The 22,792-nt window shown below is 39.4% G+C and overlaps 1 protein-coding gene across 2 annotated transcripts in view; it reads right to left on the bottom strand.

The window, feature by feature from the left end:
* Nucleotides 1-4,811: 4,811 nt before the first annotated feature.
* MGAM (maltase-glucoamylase) overlaps nucleotides 4,812-22,792 on the bottom strand; it is a 199,588-nt gene continuing 181,607 nt past the window's right edge. For both annotated transcript variants that reach the window (XM_043463910.1, XM_043463906.1), the window contains 3 exons: nucleotides 15,311-15,360; nucleotides 9,007-9,180; nucleotides 4,812-8,451 (listed from right to left, as the gene is read on the bottom strand). In XM_043463910.1, coding sequence (XP_043319845.1) covers nucleotides 6,817-8,451; nucleotides 9,007-9,180; nucleotides 15,311-15,360 — 1,859 coding nt within the window. In that variant the 3' untranslated portion in view covers nucleotides 4,812-6,816. The remainder of the gene's footprint in view (nucleotides 8,452-9,006; nucleotides 9,181-15,310; nucleotides 15,361-22,792) is intronic.

Here is a 22,792-nt window from a genome sequence, read left to right as displayed (position 1 = left end):
GATCTCAGCATTTAGTCATCATGTACATATTCACTGAGCACCACCTGTGAGCTTGACTTTAGATCAGAATAGGAGCTACTGAAATGAACAGGAAATGAACCAGCAACACCTTCCCCACCCCTCCGACCCACCCTTGTGGAGCTGTGATGAAGCTTCTAGGAGCCCTTGGCTGGCCGTTTTCTCCTTGGGTTCAGGGCCCGCTCCTCTGAGCCTTTCCTAGTGCACAGACCATTCTCCCCACTGACTGCCTCCAGAGAGAAACCATTATTTATATCAACTTATGGATAATGAAATGCTTCTATATTTAAAAGGGATGCATTTATCTTATGCATATGTATTAGACCAGGGTCTTTGTGGCTCAGCTGGTAAAGAAGCCACCTGCGGGAGACCTGGTTTCAATCCCTGGATTCAGAAGATCCCCTGGAGAAGGGAAAGGCTATCGACTCCAGTATTCTGGCCTGGAGAATTCCATGGACTATATAGTCCATGAGGTCGCAAAGAGTCGGACACGACTGGGTGACTGAACAACATTAGACAATACTACTGGGAAAATGAATTATATATAATAATTACATAATTGTTATATGAATTATATGAAAAAAATTAAAATTTTTTTCCAATTTATGTTTTTTGTGACTACAGTTTCTGGAAAGCCTAATGATATACTCCAAAAAGATGGGCTCAGAGTTGAGGTAGAAAAGGATGACCCCCACTTCCTCCTAGAACATCTTGGCATTTGGGTGTCTGTCACACCTCACCCCTCAGTTGATTTCTAAGTTCAGGTGAACTTAGAGTGATTCTGAGACTGTAACTTTTTTTCCATCTTACTTCCTGTACTCAAAACTCCATCTTAAATGTGGAGGGTAAATAAATTATGTATTCCCTCATTGTTTTTTTTTGTTTTTTGTGAAGACAAGAGGTGCATGCATGCTAAGTCGCTTCAGTCAGGTCCTATGGACTGTATGACCCTATGGACTGTAGCCCACCAGGCTCCTCTGTCCATGGGATTCTCCAGGCAAGTATACTGGAGTGGGTTGCCATGGCCTCCTCCCCAGGGGGACCCTCCTGACCCAGGGATCAAACCCGCATCTCTTGTGTCTCCTGCATTGGCAAGTGGGTTTTTTTATTTACACCGCTGGAGCTACCTGGGAAGCCCTAGAAGACAAGCGGACCCATAATGTTTACAAGGATTCTGGTCTCTCCCGTGGAGTAAGAATATTTTGATACAATTTCAAATTTATGGTCGCAAGAATTCCCGTAAGCCCTTTAAACGAGCCTTATCCATTTACATTTTGCCCTGTTTCTCTCTCCTTCTCTCTCCTCTCTTCCCATCTCTTCTCTTTTTCTCCTCTCCTCGACCCCCCACCCCACCCACTTCTTCCTCCTTCCCCTGGCTCTCTGTCTTGCTCTCCTTCATGAAGTTGATAACTTAGTTTGGTACTCCTGTCTGCCAGAGTTCTCAGCACGTCTCAATTCTTGCTGTATTTAGCTGAGACTGACCAAGAAAGCGTCTCATCTCCACTGCTCCACAGTCCCAGTGGCTCCCAACCTTGACGGCATGTTAGAGTCACCTGGCTGATGGGGGCAGCATCCAGGCATTAGCGAATCATTACACTGTCCAGGTGTTTCCAATATGCACCTGAGCTTGAGGACCACTGAACCAGAAATTCAGTTCCCTGGTGGCTCAGATGGTAAAGTGTCTGCTTACAATGTGGGATACCAGGGTTCGATCCCTGGGTCGGGAAGATCCCCGGGAGAAGGCAATGGCAACCCACTCCAGTACTCTCGCCTGGAAAATCCCATGGACGGAGGAGCCTGGAAGGCTACAGTCCTTGGGGTTGCAGAGAGTTGGACACGACTGAGCGACTTCACTTTCACTTTCAGTCAGCTTCCTGAATGGGCACTCTGGCTTCACATGTTGGAGGGACAGCACAAGGACTGACCAGTCCGAGTGAACACCAGCAACGAGGAGCCCTGGAAGCTCCCTGAATTCCAAGAGCTAGACTTTTAGTTGCTAGATTGTGAGGAACGTGTGGGGATCTCAGAGAAGGGGTGCGTGTGGGGGACTCAGGGAAGTGGCTACTTACCAAACATCACTCAAAAAACAAATAGCACTGAAACATGTATATTATCATATGTGAAACTGATCGCCAGTCCAGATTCGATGCACGAGACAGGGTTCTCAGGGCCGGTGCACTGGGATGACCCTGAGGGATGGGATGGGGAGGGCAGTGGGAGGGGTGTTCAGGATGGGGAACACATGTACACCCATGGCTGATTCATGTCAATGTATGGCAAAAACCACTACAATATTGTGAAGAATTAGCCTCCAATTAAAATTAATTAATTAATTTTAAAAAATAGCAAAGAAAGACGAGCCCTTATAATGCCAAGTAGCAAATACACACAAAAAATGTGAAGTTAGAAAATCACCATTTAATAAATTCATAGTAATAATTGAATCAGATAAGAATCATCAATAGATGACAAAAACTAATAGAAGAGGAACCAGATAGCTACATAGCCTCAAAGTATCTCCACATAATATAGCTATTCATTATGATGAGAAAAAATTGTAACTTTCCCATGGAGAGAACTGAGAGGCACCACTTCAACCAGGTCAGTCAATTGGCATCACCAATCATGGACAAACAACACTTACCTCCTAACAGGAGTACCAGGAAGGACATAACATCAATTCTATGTTATATCTGCCCAAGAAATATACAACCTCAATATAATCATGAGAAAGTATTAGACAAACACCTAATGAGGAATATTCTACAAAGATCTGACTTGTAATCATCAAAATCAAAGAAAAAGAGGGGCTGAGAAATAGCTCCACGGTAGAGAAGACTGAAAAACAAACAAAAATTCTATTAAGCAAATGCAACACGTGCTCCTTGTCATTACTGTTGTTTAGGTTTCTTTTTTCTTTTTCAAAATGTTTTTGGCTGTGCCACAAGACATGCAGGATCTTAGTTTCCCAACCAAGGATTGAACCCATGTCCAGGGCAGTGGACACCCACTGGACTGCCAGGGAAGTCCGTGTTTAGTGTTCTTTATAAAGAACGTTACTGGGACGATTGGTAAAATTTGACTAATGTCTCTGCATTATATGGTGGCACTGTATGAATATCAACTTTCTGACTTGACTGATTATATTGTGATTATGTGAGAATATGTCCTTGTGTTTTAGGAAATTCATACTAAAGCATTTTGTGATGTTGAGACATTGTATCTATAACTCTCAAATTATACACGTGTGTGTGTGTGTGTAAGTATGTGTGTGTGTGATAGAGAGTAAATATGGTACATAATTTATAATTTGTGGATGATATTTGGGAAAACTGGGTGAAGAGGATAGTGAAGGTCTTTAGCTATTTTTGCAACTTTTCTCCAAGCTTATTTCAAAACAAAAATGTTAATTTTTAAAAAAGAAATAAGCATGGGATCTAAACAAAGAGTATGAAAATGGAGCAAAAAAAAAATTTTAAAGACACATAGTTACCTAGAAAAAAATTCAATTTAGAAAAATGTCAGCCTTTCCAAGCAAGAGATTTTGACTACTGTGAGAAAAAGTTTAAATAGACATAAGAACACTCAAGGGATTATATAATCATAATAATAAAACTTTGTATAGTCTTTTACAGAATGAAAATGCATTTCCAATGTTGACTTGCAGATGAGGAAACTGAGGCAAGTAAAAGACAAGGGTGTCCACCTAAAGCAGTTGTCCCTGCACCAATCTGTACAGGTGGTGCTCCTAGAACTGGTCCAATGAAGGCGACCATGTGTTTTAGATGTAATCATAGGTGTCTGCAAGGCTTAAGACTCAGAAGCAGCAAGCTAATGCTTTCTTTCACCCCCTGCCTCTCCCAGTTTTCCAAACCTGCTTCCAGGACCACATCTTGTGCATGGACTGGAGTTTCAATTCTCAAGTTTCTTCAAATGTCTGAAGTAAGGCCAGATTGTCTTTTTTTTTCTTTTCTGTTTTTGTTGTTGCTTATGTAATCATGATTTTTATTTTATTAAAAATATGTATTTTATATTGGAGTCTAGTTGATTAACAATAGTATGTTAATTTCTGTTATACTACAAAGTGATTCAATTATACATATGCATGTATCTATTCTTTTTAAAATTCTTTTCCCATTCAGGTTATTAAAGAATATTGAGCAGAGTTCTCTGTACTATACAGTAGTACTTGTTGGTTATCTGTTCTAAATATAGCTCTGTATTTGTTGTTTTTGGCTATTGTTCTTTTTTCAGGAGCACTTACCTTTTCAAAATTCCATACTTGTAATTACAATCCATTTATATACACAAAGGGATTGTAGTTCAGTGACTAGAGAACTATGGTTGGTTGAACAAATTTCTCTTCAGTGTTTCAAGTCCCAAGGGCTTTAAAAAAAAAAAGTGAAGCCTTTGGCCAATGAATCTGCCCCAGTGTGGCAGCCTGGCCACAGGGTCCCATGTGCCATGAGACACAGAACTCTTTGTCCAGGACCAGGTGTTATGAGCCAACAAGAGAAGTGCCTTGGAGCTCCCTCAATAAACACACGTGAGGGAGCCTGGGAGCAAGTCCGTTGATACAGTTTAGAATGATGAGTTTTGCTTTGTTTTGTTTTCACACTGTATTTGACCTGGACCTGACTGTGAAACTAGGACATTATTGTCCTAGGGAAGTGATTCTCAAACTTTTTGGTCTCAGGATCTCTTTACTTTCAAATTTGGTGAGGACCCCGTGCTTTGTTTGGGTGAATTATATCTCCGAACATTTGCTGCCGTAGGTAAAATGGAGTCATTCGTAAAATGTTTTGCAAAATATTTATTTCTTCGTTCATTAAAAATAACAATATATCAAATACATGTTGACATAAATAATATATTTTTAATGAAAGACCACTATATTTTCCAAAGCAAAAACAGTTAGTGAGAAAAATGACATTGTTGTATAATTTGTAAATTTGTTTAATGTCTGATTTAATAGAAGACAGCTGGATTCTTGTATCAGTTTCCATATTCATCTTTTGTGACACCACAGAGCACAGTCTCTGGAAAGTGCCACTGTATATCAATGAGAGGATGAGTGAAAATGGCAAAAACAACAGAGTATGTATATGAAAAGAGGATGGACTTGTAGACCCCAGAAAGAGTTCTGAGGTCTCCCCTGGTTCCCCAAACTATGTTTTCAAAATACTGTCCTAGGGTTAAGCCTTCAATAGCACCTAAATGGCAATATTTGGTTATGACCATGAGCCTATTCACAGGGGTGATTTTAAAAAATAATAGATCAGGAAAAAATGGTGATTGTGGGTATGAAAGTCCAAGAACATGCTGAAAGTCTTAACATACTGAAGGAGAGTCTAGATAGTAAAACAAGAAGGGAAACGCTGATGAGTAAAAGACAAAGCAAACAAAACTATGAACTCTGATCCCAGGGTAGACATTGTCTCCCCTATGTCTTATCTTTACATACTCATCTCTGTCTGGGTGATTTCTGGTCTGTGGAAGAGTTAGCACTTTGTAAGTTAATTCAGTCATTAGAGGAAACAGCAACAATCTAGTATTATCTCATAAATAAGTACTAATAGCATCAGTGCTTGGAGAAGAAAGAGTACTCACAAGGAGCAATATTACCACTGCTGGCAGCCCCCATACATGCAGAAAAAAAGTAGTCACAGGAGAAGGAGTATTAGTGCAAATGGCATGAGTTTATGAAGGGTAAGTAGTCATTGCAGAAAAAGCATTACTAGTACTATTGTTCCCAGACGTTGTGGGGGAAGGATGATTTGTAATCAGAGCATCATTACCAAGGCTAGCAGTTGGAGAAGTGGTTACTGTAGGAGGAGAGGTTACTGTAGCAAAAGTAGTGTTCTTATCATAAATACTTTCAGAGAAACTAGTCAATAGAAAACTATTGCTAGTAGTAGCAGCAGCAGTATCTGTAGGAAAACAGTGGTAATGCGTGAGTAGTATTAGTGCTAGTAGCAACGGTATTTGTTGAAGAATGAGTAGCGGTAATAAGAACAGTAGTACCAGTACTAGTATCAGTAGTACTTGTTGGGAAAGAAGTAGCCGTGATAGGAAGAGTAGCAGTAGTAGTGTTTGTAGGGAAAGGCACAGTAGGATTAGGAACACTAGCATTAGTAACTTCAATAGCACTTGCTGGGAAAGGCATGACTGTGACAGGAAGAATACCATTAGTGCTAGACAACAGTAGTGTTTGTAGGGGAAGATGTAGTAGTATTAGAGCCAGTAGTTGAAACTTCAGTACTATTTGTTGGGAAAGACATGGTTGTGACCGGAAGAGGAACATTAGTGCTATCAGTACTAGTACCTATTGGGGAAGAAATAGTGGTATTAGGGACAGTAGTACTAGTTGTAACTTCAGTAGCACTCGTTGGGTAAGGCATGGTTGTGACTGGAAGAGGAACATCAGTACTGTCAGTGGTAGCATTCATAGGGGAAGATATAGTGGCATTAGGGAAAGTAGTACTAGTTGTAACTTCAGTAGCACTTGTTGTGTATGGCATGTCCGTGATAGGAAGAGTAATATCAGTGCTATCCATAGTAGTATTTATAGGGGAAGATATAGTGGCGTTAGGGAAAGTAGTACTAGTTGTAACTTCAGTAGCACTTGTTGTGTATGGCATGTCCGTGATAGGAAGAGTAATATCAGTGCTATCCATAGTAGTATTTGTAGGGGAAGATACAGTGGTATTATTAGAGGCAGTAGTACTAGCTGAAACTTGAGTAGCAGTAGCACTTGTTGTGTATGGCGTGTCTGTGATAGGAAGAGTAATATCAGTGCTATCCATAGTAAGTATTTATAGGGGAAGATATAGTGGCGTTAGGGAAAGTAGTACTAGTTGAAACTTGAGTAGCACTTGTTGTGTATGGCGTGTCTGTGATAGGAAGAGTAATATCAGTGCTATCAGTAGTAGTAGTTACAGGGGAAGATATAGTGGCATTAGGGAAAGTAGTACTAGCTGTAACCTCAGTAGCACTTGTTGGGTAAGGCATGGTTGTGACTGGAAGAGTAACAATAGTGCTATCAGTAGTAGTATTAATAGGGAAATATATAGTAGTATTAGGGATAGAAGTACCAGTTGAAACTTCAGTAGCATTTGTTGTATATGGCATGTCCGTGATAGGAAGAGTAGCATTAGTGCTATCAATAGTAGTATTTGTAGGGGAAGATATAGTGGTATTATTAGAGGCAGTAGTACTAGCTGAAACTTGAGTAGCACTTGTTGTGTAAGGCATGTCCGTGATAGGAAGAGTAATATCAGTGCTATCAGTAGTAGTATTTATAGGGGAAGATATAGTGGTATTAGGGACAGAAGTACTAGTTGAAAATTCAGTAGCATTTGTTGGGTAAGGCATGGTTGTGACAGGAAGAGTAACAATAGTGCTATCAGTAGTAGTATTTATAGGGGAAGATATAGTGGTATTAGGGACAGAAGCACTAGTTGAAAATTCAGTAGCACTTGTTGGGTAAGGCATGGTTGTGACAGGAAGAGTAACAATAGTGCTATCAGTAGTAGTATTTATAGGGGAAGATATAGTGGTATTAGGGACAGAAGCACTAGTTGAAAATTCAGTAGCACTTGTTGGGTAAGGCATGGTTGTGACAGGAAGAGTAACAATAGTGCTATCAGTAGTAGTATTTATAGGGGAAGATATAGTGGTATTAGGGACAGAAGCACTAGTTGAAAATTCAGTAGCACTTGTTGGGTAAGGCATGGTTGTGAGAGGAAGAGTAACAATAGTGCTATCAGTAGTAGTATTAACAGGGAAATATATAGTGGTATTGGGGACAGAAGTACTATTTGAAACTTGAATAGCACTTGTTGTGTATGGCGTGCTCGTGATAGGAAGAGTAATATCAGTACTTTCTGTAGTAGTATTTATAGGGGAAGATATAGTGGCATTAGGGAAAGTAGTACTAGTTGAAACATGAGTAGCACTTGTTGTGTATGGCGTGTCCGTGATCGGAAGAGTAATATCAGTGCTATCAGTAGTAGTATTTACAGGGGAAGATATAGTGGTATTAGGGACAGTAATACCTGTTAAAACTTCAGTAGTACTTGTTGGGTAAAGCATGGTTGTGACAGTAAAAGTAACATTAGTGCTATCAGCAGCAGTATTTGTAGGGAGAGATGTACTGGTATTAGGAACAGTAGGACCAGTTGAAACTTCAGTAGCACTTGTTGGAAAAGAAGTGGTTGTCGTAGGAAGAGTAGCACTAGTGCTACTTGGAGCAGAAGAACTAGTGGTAACAGAAGCAGCAGTAGTAGTAGGAGTTGTAGAAGGATGTAAAGAACTCATTGGGAAGGTACTTGTCATAGTTGTAGTAGAAACTATAGGACCACCTTGAATCCAAGTAACCTCAGTTAACTTTTCCAGGCTGATATTCTGGTCAGTCAATTGAATATTTAGTGTCTGCCAGAAAAGAAGAGATGAAGTTGGTATTTTAGAATTTGTTAAATATCACATTTAAGTTCAACCTCACATTACAGTGTAATAACTGTGCAATGCAACTTATTAAGACCAATCTAACATACAGCACAATATCTTTGGGAAACACATGGAGAGAATTCCATCAGGTCATTGATCGTTGATCCCTGGACTATCCTGAGTAAGTAAGATCGCTCAGTCGTGTCTGACTCTTTGCAACCCCATGGACTGTAGCCTACCAGCCTTCTCCCATGGGATTTTCCAGGCAAGAGTACTGGAGTGGGTAGCCATTTCCTTCTCCAGAGGATCTTCCCCACCCAGGGATCGAACCCAGGTATCCCGCATTGTAGGCAGACGCTTTACCATCTGAGCCACGAGGGACTATCCTGAGAGGATCACTAATGTGCACTGTACAGTATGAGTCAACATTTGCAAATATATATAACCTTTCAAGTATAAGTAAATATAACAATAGTGCTAATAACTTTACAGAAAAAATAAAATTAATGTATGATATGATAACATTCCTTTAAGACATACCTGATTGTAAGGATCACTCTTGAAATTCATCACCATGAATTGTTGATTGTCATAGGAGACAGTCACTTGTGTTATATCAGTAGAGCTTATGCCCCAGATTCTAATATATCCAACTTTCAGTGAATTTGAGTCACTCAAATAATTATTATGTATTGTTTGGATTTGCAGTACACTCTGCAAAGAATATATAGAGAGGAAAAGATACATAATACATCTGTTAACAGACTAAATTCCAAATTACAATGTTAACAAAAATGCTGGTTTTATTCTTAAATACTTCATGAAGACATACTTCCTGAGAACTTAAGACAATAAATTTGAGGTGCTCAAAACAGGTTTGTGTGTCAACATTATGAAAGTTTGTTCACCTACATTATTACTAATTCTTACAATGATTTTGAAAAGAAAGAATTCTTATATCTGTTTCACAGATGAGAAAACTGAGGCTCTGGGAGAGAAAATGGGAAGGTCAAGGTCATATAGCTTAAAGGCATTTATATGGTTGAAATCATGATGAACTTATGTGCATAGCACTGTATGACTTAGCACAGTGTGAATAAATGATTGTGGCAACTTGTCCCTAGGCTAAGGATCAGTCATTCAGTTCACTCACTCACTCGTGTCCGGCTCTTTGCGACCCCATAGACTGCAGCATGTCAGGCTTGCCTGTCCATCACCAACTCCCAGAGCTTGTTAAAACTCATGTCCTTTAAGTCGGTGATGCCATCCAACCATCTCATCCCCTGTCATCTCCTTCTCCTCCTGCCCTCAATCTTTCCCAGCATCAGGGTCTTTTCCAGTGAGTTGGCTCTTGGCATCAGGTGGCCAAAGCATTGGAGCTTCAACTTCAGCATAAGTACTTCCAATGAATATTCAGTACTGATTTCCTTTAGGATGGACTGGTTGGATCTCCTTGTTGTCCAAGGGACTCTCAAGAGTCTTTTCCAACACCACAGTTCAAAAGCATCAATTCTTTGGTGCTCAGCTTTCTTTATAGTCCAATTCTCACATCCATACATGACTACTGGAAAAACCATTGCTTTGACTAGATGGACCTTTGTTGGCAAAGTGATGTCTCTGCTTTTTAGTACATTGTCTAGGTTTGTTATAGCTTTTCTTCCAAGGAGCAAGCATCTTTCAATTTCTTGGCTGCAGTCATCATCTGCAGTGATTTTGGAGCCCAAAAATATAAAGTCTGTCACTGTTCCCCATCTATTTGCCATGAAGTAATGGGACGGGATGCCATGATCTTAGTTTTTTGAATGTTGTGTTTTAAGCCACCTGTTTCCCTCTCCTTTTTCATCAAGAGGCTCTTTAGTTCTTCTTTGCTTTCTACCCTAAGGGTGGTGTCATCTGCATATCTGAGGTTATTGATATTTCTCCCAGCAATCTTGATTCCAGTTTGAGCTTCATCCAGCCCAGCATTTAGCATGATGTACTCCACATAAGTTAAATTAAGCAGGGTGACAATATACAGCCCTGACATACTCCTTTCCCAATTTGGAGCCAGTCTGTTGTTCCATGCCCGGTTCTAACTGTTGCTTCTTGACCTGAAAACAAATTTCTCAACAAGCAGGTCAGGTGGTCTGGTATTCCCAAGTCTTAAAGAATTTTCCCATAGTTTTTCGTGATCCACACAGTCAAAGGCTTTAGCATAGACTAAGGATAGTTTGCAACAGATCTAAATTATGAACTATTTTAAGTATCAACACAAGGGTTACAATAATGTGAGTGAAGTCATAAGATGTTAGAAGATTAAGGCCTAAATGAAAATCATCATGAATATTTGTTATGGGTGTTAGATGAAAAAAAATAAAGAATCACCATGGGAATAGGGTTGTCAAGAAAGGACTTAGGAAAGACGTGGAATGTGAGAAGTCCTGGGAGGATGGATAGAGCTGATGAAGACAAAATGAATAGGAAAGGGAATGGGGTGGAGGGAGGCACAGACACATCTGACATAGGCAGAGAACAAAGGTGCTGAGTTCACAGGCTCCTGTAGCTGGAACTAAGCAGAGAAATTACTGGTTAAGTACATAGATAAGATGATGATTTGATGCAATCATTTAAGGAGACAGCTGTAGTAGAGTGAACCTATAAACTCCTAGACTCTGTTAGCAACAGTAGGAAGAAAATGATGCTCAGTTGGCATTATGGAGAATTAACCAGCCTTTTGTGACTGATTGAGCAATGAGAATCAAGAGAAAGTTAAGAAAAAGGAATATAACATGAAGTAAATGGATGTTTTGGAGCTAACTCTCTTGATTTGGGAGAGCCTATTTTTAAATTGTCTGGGATTTTGCAAACCAGTTGATAGCTTGAAATTGACTAACATGATGGGAGATTTTGCACACAGAAATTAGCAAATGCTACAAATCAGCCACCAACCCCCATAACCTCATACCAGCCAAAACACCACTGATAAAAATTATTCCCAGGGGAAGCTCTCTTTCATTTCAAAGCACTGATCCTTAGGAAAAACTCCATCAAACATCACATAGAAGTAAGAATTCACTTATCACTACCTTGGAATAACAGAAGAATGGAATTTTAGCATTAGAAGATATTAATATTTATGAGAAACCAAATGTATTATAACCAAGGAACAGAACAGGAGAACTATCATCCCTAGCTTGAATAACTATTTAGCAGTAGGAAGAGAACTAAAATCCAGGAGTTTTAGATGAGCAGCTTCATTAAAAAACAATATTTTCAGGGGAAAATTATATACTCTTCAATTCTTTTCTTAAACTAAGAACAAAGAAGTTACATGCTTAATTAGTATACAAAGTCTTGCATTTTTTTTCAGAAAGGCAAATGCAGGATGGCTACACCATGACCCAATAATAATGTCTATGAAGATAATTTGATACATGTGTTTAAAAGAAGTACATAGTGTGATGCAATAACAGTAAGAAAACTGTTTAGCTAAAAGGAGCTAAGAGTTAGGTAATGAACTAAATAAGTATTTATTGTTGCATGCCACTGAGGTTTTGAGTTTTGGAGTTTTGTTGTTTTTTTTTTTTCCAATAGAAAATCCACACTGTCTTATAGACTATAATGCAAACCACATATGTAATTTAACAAGAGAAAAAGGAAAAATTGCTTTGATGATGTTTTCTTTAACCCAATATATCCAAAATATCGGGCTTCCCTGGTGGCTCAGATGGTAAAGAATATGCCTGTAATGAGGGAGACCCAGGTATGATCCCTGGGTCAGGAAGATTCCCTGCAGGAGAGAATGGTTACCCATTCCAATATTCTTGCCTGGGAAATCCCGTGGACTGGGGAGCCTGGCAAGCTACAGTCCATGGGGTCACAAAGATTCAGACATGACTGAGCAACTAACACACATCCAAAGTATTATTATTTTAACATACATTTAACATAAAATATTAATGTGATATTTTATGATCTTTTTGAATGTTTAAAATTAAGCTAGTCATATTTTAAATGCTTGATTGCCACATGAGGCTAGTGACTATCACTGCATACCATAGTGCATCTCTAAAATAATCTCTCAATCCTGGGACCATGCTTTAAGAGAATCTAGATTAATTGGAGTCCAAACAGAATAAGCTAATCTGGAAACCAGTGTAGGCACAAAACAGAGGACGTATGAAGTTAGCCTGGAGATATATAATTCCAAGAAGACAGAAGGAATATGTGACAGATACCTTCAAACACTTGAAGCATTGTTACATAGAAAAAACACAGTAGATTTATGTTATACTATTCCTTAGTTAAATCCACAATTAAAAATTAGACAGAAGCAGATTATAGGTTTGATAGAGAATGATCCGCCTACTCTAATTAAAACTGTATGGATTATCCATGGAATCATTTAACCTGCCTAGTAGATTGATTGTATTATGACCTCCATACATACATTATGTATGATGTATTGTCCCTCCCTATCTATACCCTTTTCCATGCAATTGTGCAATGACCTCCCTCTCTGGATGGGGCATTCTATCCCACCTCTGTCAGGGTTAGCCATATGACTTTGCCTATTGCCAACTTAATACAAATGGAGATTTCAGAAAGCCCTCACTCAGGCTTTTCCACCTCTATTTTTGCCCTCTTTCATAATCATGGAAATGGCATGCCCAGACCTGCCCATAAGGCCATCTTAGATCATCCAAGAGCAGCAGACCTCCAACATGTGACCGCCCCCTCCAGATATATGATCACCAGAGCAAACTGACATTCCCATGACTGATTGCAGATAAAGTGAGCCGGCCAAGATCAGCCAAGCCCAGCTTAGATCATCTAAGCACTGCAAAGTTATAAGCTAAATAAGCATTAATTACTACATGCTGCTGAAGTTATGAGGTTGTTTTTTTTTTTTTTTTACAACCACAATAATCCCATCATTCACGTGTTATGTGTTCAAACAGTCAATAATCAATAAGCCCGCAGTTACATTCCAAATAGTTAATAACCGATAAGCCTGTGCTTACATTCTGATAGATAGTGTCTGGAGGCAGGGGTGATTAGTGTCTGTTTTCTCTTCTTTAAGATTCCCCTGCCCAGAGGGGGGTCTTATCCTTCCGTTGTCATTCCCACAGGCTCTAAGCACAGAGTTCAGAATCCACTGCCCAGAGGTGGCCGCGCATGATCAGCACAGACAGGCCTGAGATGGAGTCCAGGCCCTATGAATTCCTTCTTCATTCCCCCCTCCTGATGCTCTTAGTTTCCCTAACGAGCATCATTTATTGAGATATATTGTACCTTAGCCCTCCTGCCACCCACATGAGAGAATGCTATCAACCTCTGGGTTACAAAATTCACAAGGCATTGTAGGAAGCAGGGCCCACAAAGCAGTAGGATCAAGATTACTATAACAACAGTTCATTAGACATGGCTTTCACTTGATTTTGCATATCCTCCAAGGCAGGAGATACATCTTCAGACAGGTCAGGGATGTACACACCATTTGCCAAAGTCCCTCCTTGGGCTGCTGTGAGTATGAGGTTGTTTTTTATGCACCATTTTTGTGCAACAGATAGCCAATCTAGCATTTATCCTTCAAATTTTTATCAGCCAGAAAATGTCTCATCTCCTAAAAACATGTCATATATTCAAGGACTCATTTTTTCCCCAGCATTATATGAATTACAATTTTTTTTTTATACAGTGATGGTATACTGGGCAATTGTCAAAATAAGAACTGTTTCTTCCTTATTTTAATGTCAGTAGATCTGATTTATAAATGTAAAGGCAGGAAGATGTGGGATATGATATTTTTACAGTTCATTGATTACATTTAATCTGTAGCTAATTGGGAAAGGATTTATAAAATTCAATAAAAGAGTCTTACCTACCCAATCAAAACATGGGCCAAAGAACTAAACAGACATTTCTCCAAAGAAGACATACAGATGGCTAACAAACACATGAAACGATGCTCAACATCACTCATTATTAGAGAAATGCAAATCAAAACCACAATGAGGTACCATTACTCGCCAGTCAGGATGGCTGCTATCCAAAAGTCCACAAGCAATAAATGCTGGAGAGGGTGTGGAGAAAAGGGAACCCTCTTACACTGTTGGTGGGAATGCAAACTAGTACAGCCACTATGGGAAACAGTGTGGGAATTTCTTAAAAAACTGGAAATAGAACTGCCATATGACCCAGCAATCCCACTTCTGGGCATACACACTGAGGAAACCAGATCTGAAAGAGACACGTGCACCCAAATGTTCATCGCAGCACTGTTTATAATAGCCAGGACATGGAAGCAACCTAGATGCCCATCAGCAGATGAATGGGTAAGGAAGCTGTGGTACATATACACCATGGAATATTACTCAGCCGTCAAAAAGAATTCATTTGAATCAGTCCTAATGAGATGGATGAAACTGGAGCCCCTTATACAGAGTGAAGTAAGCCAGAAAGATAAAGAACATTACAGCATACTAACACATATATATGGAATTTAGAAAGATGGTAACGATAACCCTATATGCAAAACAGAAAAAGAGACACAGACATACAGAACAGACTTTTGAACTCTGTGGGAGAATGTGAGGGTGGGATATTTCAAAAAGAACAGCATGTATACTATTTATGGTGAAACAGATCACCAGCCCAGGTGGGATGCATGAGACAAGTGCTCGGGCCTGGTGCACTGGGAAGACCCAGAGGAATCGGGTGGAGAGGGAGGTGGGAGGGGGGATCGGGATGGGGAATACGTGTAAATCTATGGCTGATTCATATCAATGTATGACCAAAAAATAAAAATAAAAAATAAATAAATAAATAAAATTTAAAAAAAAAAAAAAAAAAAGAGTCTTACCTGAGCTGCTGTAAAGTTTACCAAGAAATAGTTTCCATTTTCAAAGGTATCTGCAAGCAAGAAAAAAGAATGAGCAACTACTAATTGTTTCAACAATAGCAGATAATCTTTCATGCAATCAGAAAATATTTCATTGGGATCACAAGTACTGATCAAGACAAATCATGACCTCTGTGGAGCAGTGCTAAAGATAGTGGCTGAGGGAATATTTCACCCCAGATTAGTATGGGGATGTACCTATGGAAGAGGGTATTTTTGAGGTGAGCATCAGGAGATTGCAAATACAAGAGAACCTGGATTGAACTAGTAGACACCATAGGTGAAAAAGCATGGAGGCTACTGATTGCAACAGGAAAGAATCTGCCTGCAGTACAGGAGACCTGGCTTTGATCCCTGGGTAAGGAAGATCCCCTGGGGAAGGGAATGGCTATCCACTCCCCAGAATTCTTGCCTGGAGAATTCTGTGGACAGAGCAGCTTGGCAGGCTACAGTCCATGCAATCGCAGAGAGTGGGACACGACTGAGCAACTAACACACAGCGAGTGCACAGCCGTGAGAATTCACATGGCTGTGACGATAAAGGCTTAGAGTTGGGGAGAGTGGTTAGGAATTCGTGCTCCCAAGTGAAATTGACATAGATTCAGATTTCCACTTTTGTATTATTGTGAAAGCTCTGGAAAATTACTTAACATTTCATCATCAGTAGACTGGAGATGCTAATAATACCCGGCTCAAGGCAATGAGGTCTACAACATGCCACTTGTGTAGATAAGTGCTCAAAATTTGTTGTTCACAATCATCATCAAAGTCATCATCATCTCTACCTTCCTAGTTCCTCTCTCCCTACTCTTAGCTCATCCTTCCACAGCGTTCCAGATCCTAAGGCCTCTGGCCTCTGCTTGTTACATCTGTGTGTTCAACTCATAATTCAATCCTATATCCACCACTCTTCAGCTCCTATGTTTATTTTGTTTTTCCCCACTGAATCTGGTCCTTTCAAAATCACCAGTGATATAGTATATTAAATTTCAATATCTCACCATGATGTTCAAGATTTTTAGCCTCTTTGCCCACACATCTCCTCTTTGAAATACTCCTTAGTTGATATCTGCTTTACTCATTCTTCTTGTGTGGCTAAATGCCTGTTTCATAAAAGTCAGTTTCATTTCGTGTTTTATTCTTGGCCCTAGTCAACATTTCATCTCTAATCAATATGTCAACATAGTCTCTCCCTGAACCCAATAATAGTCTTTGTTTTTTAAATTAACTCCACTCTTGTGGAAATGAACACTTGTAAACCCATATTTTTAAACTGAGCTTTGGCTAGAAAGTGTAACATAAGAAAGCACCATAGCCTATTTTAGCAGTTTTAATTTAAAATTTTTAAAGAATGAGATTCTGTTCCTATAAGCTATTTAAGATTAACCTTGAGCTAACTATTGAATCTCCTTAAATCTAAGTAAATTTTAAAAAATAATTACAAACAGTTAAGAGAAAAATTAAATCTATACTTGTATCTTCATATTTTAAATTTTAATTTCTAGGGTTGGTGAAAAAGGGAAAAGTGCTTCTGCATAGACCTTAAACAGTGTAAAAAGTTTAAAACTTGCTGGAACTATTACTTTTTAACTTTAAGTCTAGAATATATTTGTTGTAGGAACTTAAAAGTTTTATTGGAGAAGGACATGGCAACCCACTCCAGTTTTCTTGCCTGGGAAATCCCACAGACAGAGGAGCCTGGCAGGCTACAGTCCATAGGGTCACAAAAAGAGTCGGACATGACTTAGTGACTAAACAACAACAAAGTTTTATAGAAAATTGGTTTTTCCTTCCTATTTTTCAAATATATTGCTCATAGCGAGCTGATTTTACACACTAACTTTGGTGCTATAAACCCAACATGATATTAGTCATCTAGTCCTAATCAGCTCAAGCTGTATAAAAGGATTCTTGTTGGTGTTGTTTAGTTGCTAAGTTGTGTCCGACTCTTTTGCAACCTCATGGATGGTAGCCTGCCAGGCTCTTCTGTCCACGAGATTTTCCAGGCAAGAATTCTGGAGTGGGTTGCCATGTCCTTCCCTATCCAGGAATCAAACCTGCGTCTCCTGCATTGGCAGGAGGATTATTTACCACTGAGCCATCAGGGAAGCCAGAAAGGATTCTAGATGCCCTTAAAATATTGGTTCTCAAGAAGCAGCAATTCTGCTAGTGAAACATGTAGCAGTTATCTAGAGACACATTGGTTGTTACATTTTGGAGCTGGAGAGAGTGTTTTAGCATCTAGTGGGTAAAGGGCGGGGGTGTATAAATATCATATAATTAATGGTTCAACCACCACCAATAACAAAGAATTATCTAGCCTCAAATGTCAGTGTTATCAAGGTTGAGAAAACCTGTACAAATAAAGGTACTTTCTTAAAAAAGAAGAGAATTCTTGCTCCCTAATTTCAAAAGTTACTTTAGGGATTCCCCTGGAGGTCCAGGGGTTGAGACTTTGCCTTCCAATGCAGGGTTTGTGAGTTCAGTCTCTGGTGGGAGAGCTAAGATCCCATATGCCTCAGGGCCAAAAACCCAAAACATAAAACAGAAGCAATATTGTAACAAATTAAATAAAGACTTTAAAAGTGGTCCATATAAAAAAAATCTTTTAAAAAAAGTTACTTCAAAGCAATTATAATCAAGACAAGGTGTTACTGGCTGTTAACTCCTATTGCTATAATTTTCTGCTCACCAAACAAATTCTTGACTGAAGTTTCATCTTTCACATATACTTCACTTAAGGAAAAATATGTACTTCCTAATAGATGGGAACATCTTAGCCCATTAATACACACAGTTCTTAAATTTAAAAACTGACATTGTGGCACATTATTTTCTTGTAAGGTTCAAGTCCCACTCCCTTAAAAGTTGGCTTGAGTAGCTGGTTAATCTCTTTTCTCTGATTTTTGGGCTTTTTGTTGTTATGCTAGCCACTCTGATTTAAATGTAAAATATATTAAAAGCTTGTAATGGAAATTTATTATTTATCTTGCATATTAATGATACATTTTATTCAGTAACTATGTTTCAGGAATTCTATCTATATATTAAATCAACTGAATCTACATAAAATCTACATGATAAGTAATATCTTGCAGATTTTGAAAACTGAGGAAATACAGGCAGAGAGATATAAAGCTATAAAGCTTCCCAAAAGATATATAATTAATAAATGACTGAAATAGTATTTTAAGCCAGACCTATTGAATTCCAATATATCATATGACTCTCCATAGAGTTAACTTAAAAAAACAAATCCAGAGACCAAATGGAACTTTGAAAACAAAAGTAATCTAATTCTTTTATATCCCTACAATTTTTGCCAGTTCCACCTATAAATGAGCACACACACAAAAAAATAATTTGAAAAGCATCTCTCTTATATACTGTATTAAAGGAATATAGGCTTCTAAAGTATTATCCATACATGAAGAAGAGTAATTTAAAATGCCACTTGCAACATCATCAAAAACTTAGAAATACTTAGGAAACTTAACAAAATATGTGCAAGACTCATGTACTGAAAATTATAAAATGTTGCTGAAGTAATTAAAGGATACTTTCACTTACTTAATTGAAGATGAGATAGAGAGGGAGATAGATAACCCTAAATTTATCTTTAGTATCAATGCATTTCTGTTAAAGTTCTAATAAACTTTTTGTTAGGTATTGACAAGTTGATTAAAAAATTTTTATGAAATCCAAAGGAACTACAATAAACAAATCTGAAACTACTTTAGTCAAGACAATATGTTAGTGGCATAAGGATTAAACATTTAGATCAATAGAAAAACTAACCCAAAATAAACTCTCAGCCACATATAACCTATTGATAGCTAACAGAAATGTCAAGAAAATGAAACAAGGAAAAAAGATTATACTTTCAAGAAAGTGGTGCTTGATCAGCTGGACAAACATGGGGGGAAATGAACCTGGACTATTACATACATACAAAATATAATACTAATGAGGTGGAGTTCCTAATATATAAAAGCTAAGACTAAAACTGGTAACCTTCAGTTAGGCCATGTGATGTGATTTATGATAAATAATATATATTTGGTCTTTATCAGGGGCTTCCCTGGCAGAGCAAGTGGTCAAGTATCCTCCTGCCACAGCAGAAGACGCAAGAAGATCCCTTGGAGTGAGAAATGGCAACCCACTCCAGTATTCTTGTCTAGAAAGTCCACAGACAGAGAAGCTGCTATAGAAGCCTAGAACTCCCGGAATTTCAAGTGAAGAGAGCAATCAAGGTGTCTTTTGTTATGTTAATGAGGTGACTTTTGGAAAGCATCTCAGGATGGTGGCTGTGAGCAGTGTGTTGCTTAGTCACTCAGTCCTGTCTGACTCTTAGCGACCCCATGAACTGTACCCTGCCTGGCTCCTCTGTCCACGGGGATTCTCCAGGCAAGAACACTAGAGTGGGTTGCCATGCCCTTCTCCAGAGGATCATCCCAACCCAGGGATCGAACCCAGGTCTCCCACTAGTTGCCAGAATAGCCAACTAGCAGTCTTACTCTGAGACCTCTGGAAGGGAGAGGGGCTGGAGATTGCATCAGTAGCCAATGGCTAAGGATTTAAACACCATGCCAGTGTGACGAAGCTTTCAAAAAAATAAACAACCACAAAAAACCCAAAGAATAAGGTCCAGAGAGCTTAGGGGTTGGTACACACGTGGAAATGTGGGGAGAGTGACACGCCTGGAATGGGCAGGGGAGCGCTACAAGGCTTCCCTCATACTTGCCCTAAGCATTGCTTCTCTCTGGCTATTTCTGAGTTGTACCCTTGTATAATAAACCCATAAACTATTATGCAAAATGTTTCTCTGAGGTCTGTTACCCACTCTAGCAAATTAATCCAACCTGAGGAGGGGGTCATGGGACCCTCTGATTTATAGTTGGTCATTCAGAAGCATAGATGACAACCTGGACTTGCAGCTGGCATCAGAAGAGGGAGGGGAAGGCAGGAGGAGGAAGTCTTGTGAAACTGACCCCTTAACCTTGAGATCTGACATGATCTCCAATAGGCAGTGTCAGAATTGAATTTAATTGTAGTACACCCAGCTGGTGTCCCAGAATTGCTTGTTGGTGTGGAAAAACACTCACATACACATATGTTGGAATTGGTACCAGAACACTTTTTAGGCTAGGACACAAGAAGCACAAATCATATAAGAAAAGCATGAATAAATTGATGTTTAATCAAAATTAAAGTTACTCTTTGCCAGACACCATCATGGAATTGAAAGGGCAAGTCACAGACAGGGAGAACAAACCATATATTTGATTAAAGATGGTAAAATATGTAACTCATAGAACTCAATAATAAAGACAAATGACAATTAAAAAAAAATGGCTGAAGGACTTGAACCTCACATAAGAAGGTATATGAAATGAAGTTAAGTGAAAGTCACTCTGTCATATCCGACTCTTTGTGACCCCACAGAATATACAGTCCATGGAATTCTCCAGGCCAGAATACTGGAGTGGGGAGCCTTTCCCTTCTCCAAGAGATCTTCTCAACCCAGGGATCGAACCGAGGTCTCCTGCATTGCAGGTGGATTCTTTACCAGCTGAGCCACAAGGGAAGCCAAAAATACTGGAGTGGGTAGCTGTCAGGAGCCTGCGAGAGAAACCCCGCCCGTGACAGGGTCTAGGATCAAGGAACTGGCACACAAAGGCGTCCGGACCTCCGGGGGTTTCTCGGGAGTGCCCCACCATCCACTCCCAGGCTTCCGTCCTTTCATCTTCTGATGCTTGGCGTTCTTCTATGTTCCCTAAAAACTAGTCTGACTCTTACCTAAAATCCCTCCTTGAAACCTTTGCATGGCAGCAACACAGTCCCTGGGGGCACATGGGTCCCAATAAACAGGCCTATCTATCCCATAAGCAAAACTAGATAGAGTCCATTACAGAGATTGAGAAGATTCCTTAGGGTGTGATCAGGATGGAATTCGTGAGACCTCTGACCCTTAGGATTACATACCAGAGCTAAGTCTGAGCTTATTTTGGGGCTGAGCTTCCCAAGATAAGGTTTGTAGATGGCTTTTCACAGTTGACTAGCTGCTGCCATTGAATTGTTTAAAAGTTATGTGTAGGTATTGACTGTTCTGGAAAGTTCTTTATGATGTAACTCGTGATTATGCACCTGGTACAATCTTATCATTCCCCCCTCCTTAAACCTCTTTAAAGGATTATTGGTTTTAGGGTATATAAGCACTGATGTAAGAAAATAAAGTAGTCTTGATTCTGCACTCAACCAAGACTTGACTTGCTTTCTTTTCTTCCCCGATGCCGCTCATCCGAAGGGAACCCATGGACTCCGCCGGGGCTGGACCCCGGCAGGTAGCCTATCCCTTCTCCAGCGGATCTTCCTGACTCAGCAATCAAACCAGGGTCTCTTGCATTTCAGGCAGATTTTTTACCAACTGAGCTATCAGGGAAGGCCTAAGAATGTATATAAATAACCAATAAACACATGATAAGATGCTCAACATCAAGGAAGTGCAAATCACATCCATAATGAAATGCACTATACACTTACTAGAACGGTTAAATTTTTTAAATTAATTCTTAGTGTTGGTGTGGATGTAGAAAACTGGAACTCTTAATTAGTAATGTTAGTAATAGAAAATAGTACACTTTAGAAAACAATTTGGTATTTTCTTCAACCAGTAAACATACACTTGTCATATGACCAGGCCCAGCAATTCCATTTCCAGGATTTTACCCAAGAGAAGTAAAAACATATGGTTACCAAATGACTTATACTCAAATAACCATGGCAGGTTATAAGTAATAGTAAAAAATATGAAACTACTAAAATGTTTATCAGTAAGTAAATGGATAAATTGTGGTACTCACACAAGATGATTATTCAGGAGTCAAAAGTAATGAACTCTTATATGCAATAAAATGGATGAATTCTTAAAAATATTTTGCTAAGTGCAAGAGGCTAAACACAAAGAGGACGTCCTGTAGGATTCTATTTACATAAAACCTAGAAAAGACAAATCTAACTCATAATGTCAGAAAGCAGATCAGCGGTTGTCAGAGACTGGAAAGATGAACTGGGAGTGGGGGGCAGTTTGCTGGAAAGAAGTAGAAGGGCTTTGTGTCTACAAAAATATTCTACATATGTATTGTGATAGTAGCAAACCAATAGGAGAAGGCAATGGCACCCCACTCCAGTACTCTTGCCTGGAAAATCCCATGGACGGAGGAGCCTGGTGGGCTACAGTCCATGGGGTCGCTAAGAGTCAGACACGACTGAGTGACTTCCCTTTCACTTTTCACTTTCATGCATTGGAGAAGGAAATGGCAACCCACTCCAATGTTCTTGCCTGGAGAATCCCAGGGACAGGGGAGTCTGGTGGGCTGCCATCTGTTGGGTCGCACAGCGTCGGACACAACTGAAGCAACTTGGCAGCAGCAGCAGCAGAAA

This window comes from Cervus canadensis, chromosome 3 (genome assembly GCF_019320065.1).
Source record: "Cervus canadensis isolate Bull #8, Minnesota chromosome 3, ASM1932006v1, whole genome shotgun sequence".
Lineage (NCBI taxonomy): Eukaryota > Metazoa > Chordata > Mammalia > Artiodactyla > Cervidae > Cervus > Cervus canadensis.
The sequence above is the reverse complement of the archived record's forward strand: the minus strand, read 5'-3'. Positions and strand labels throughout refer to the sequence as shown.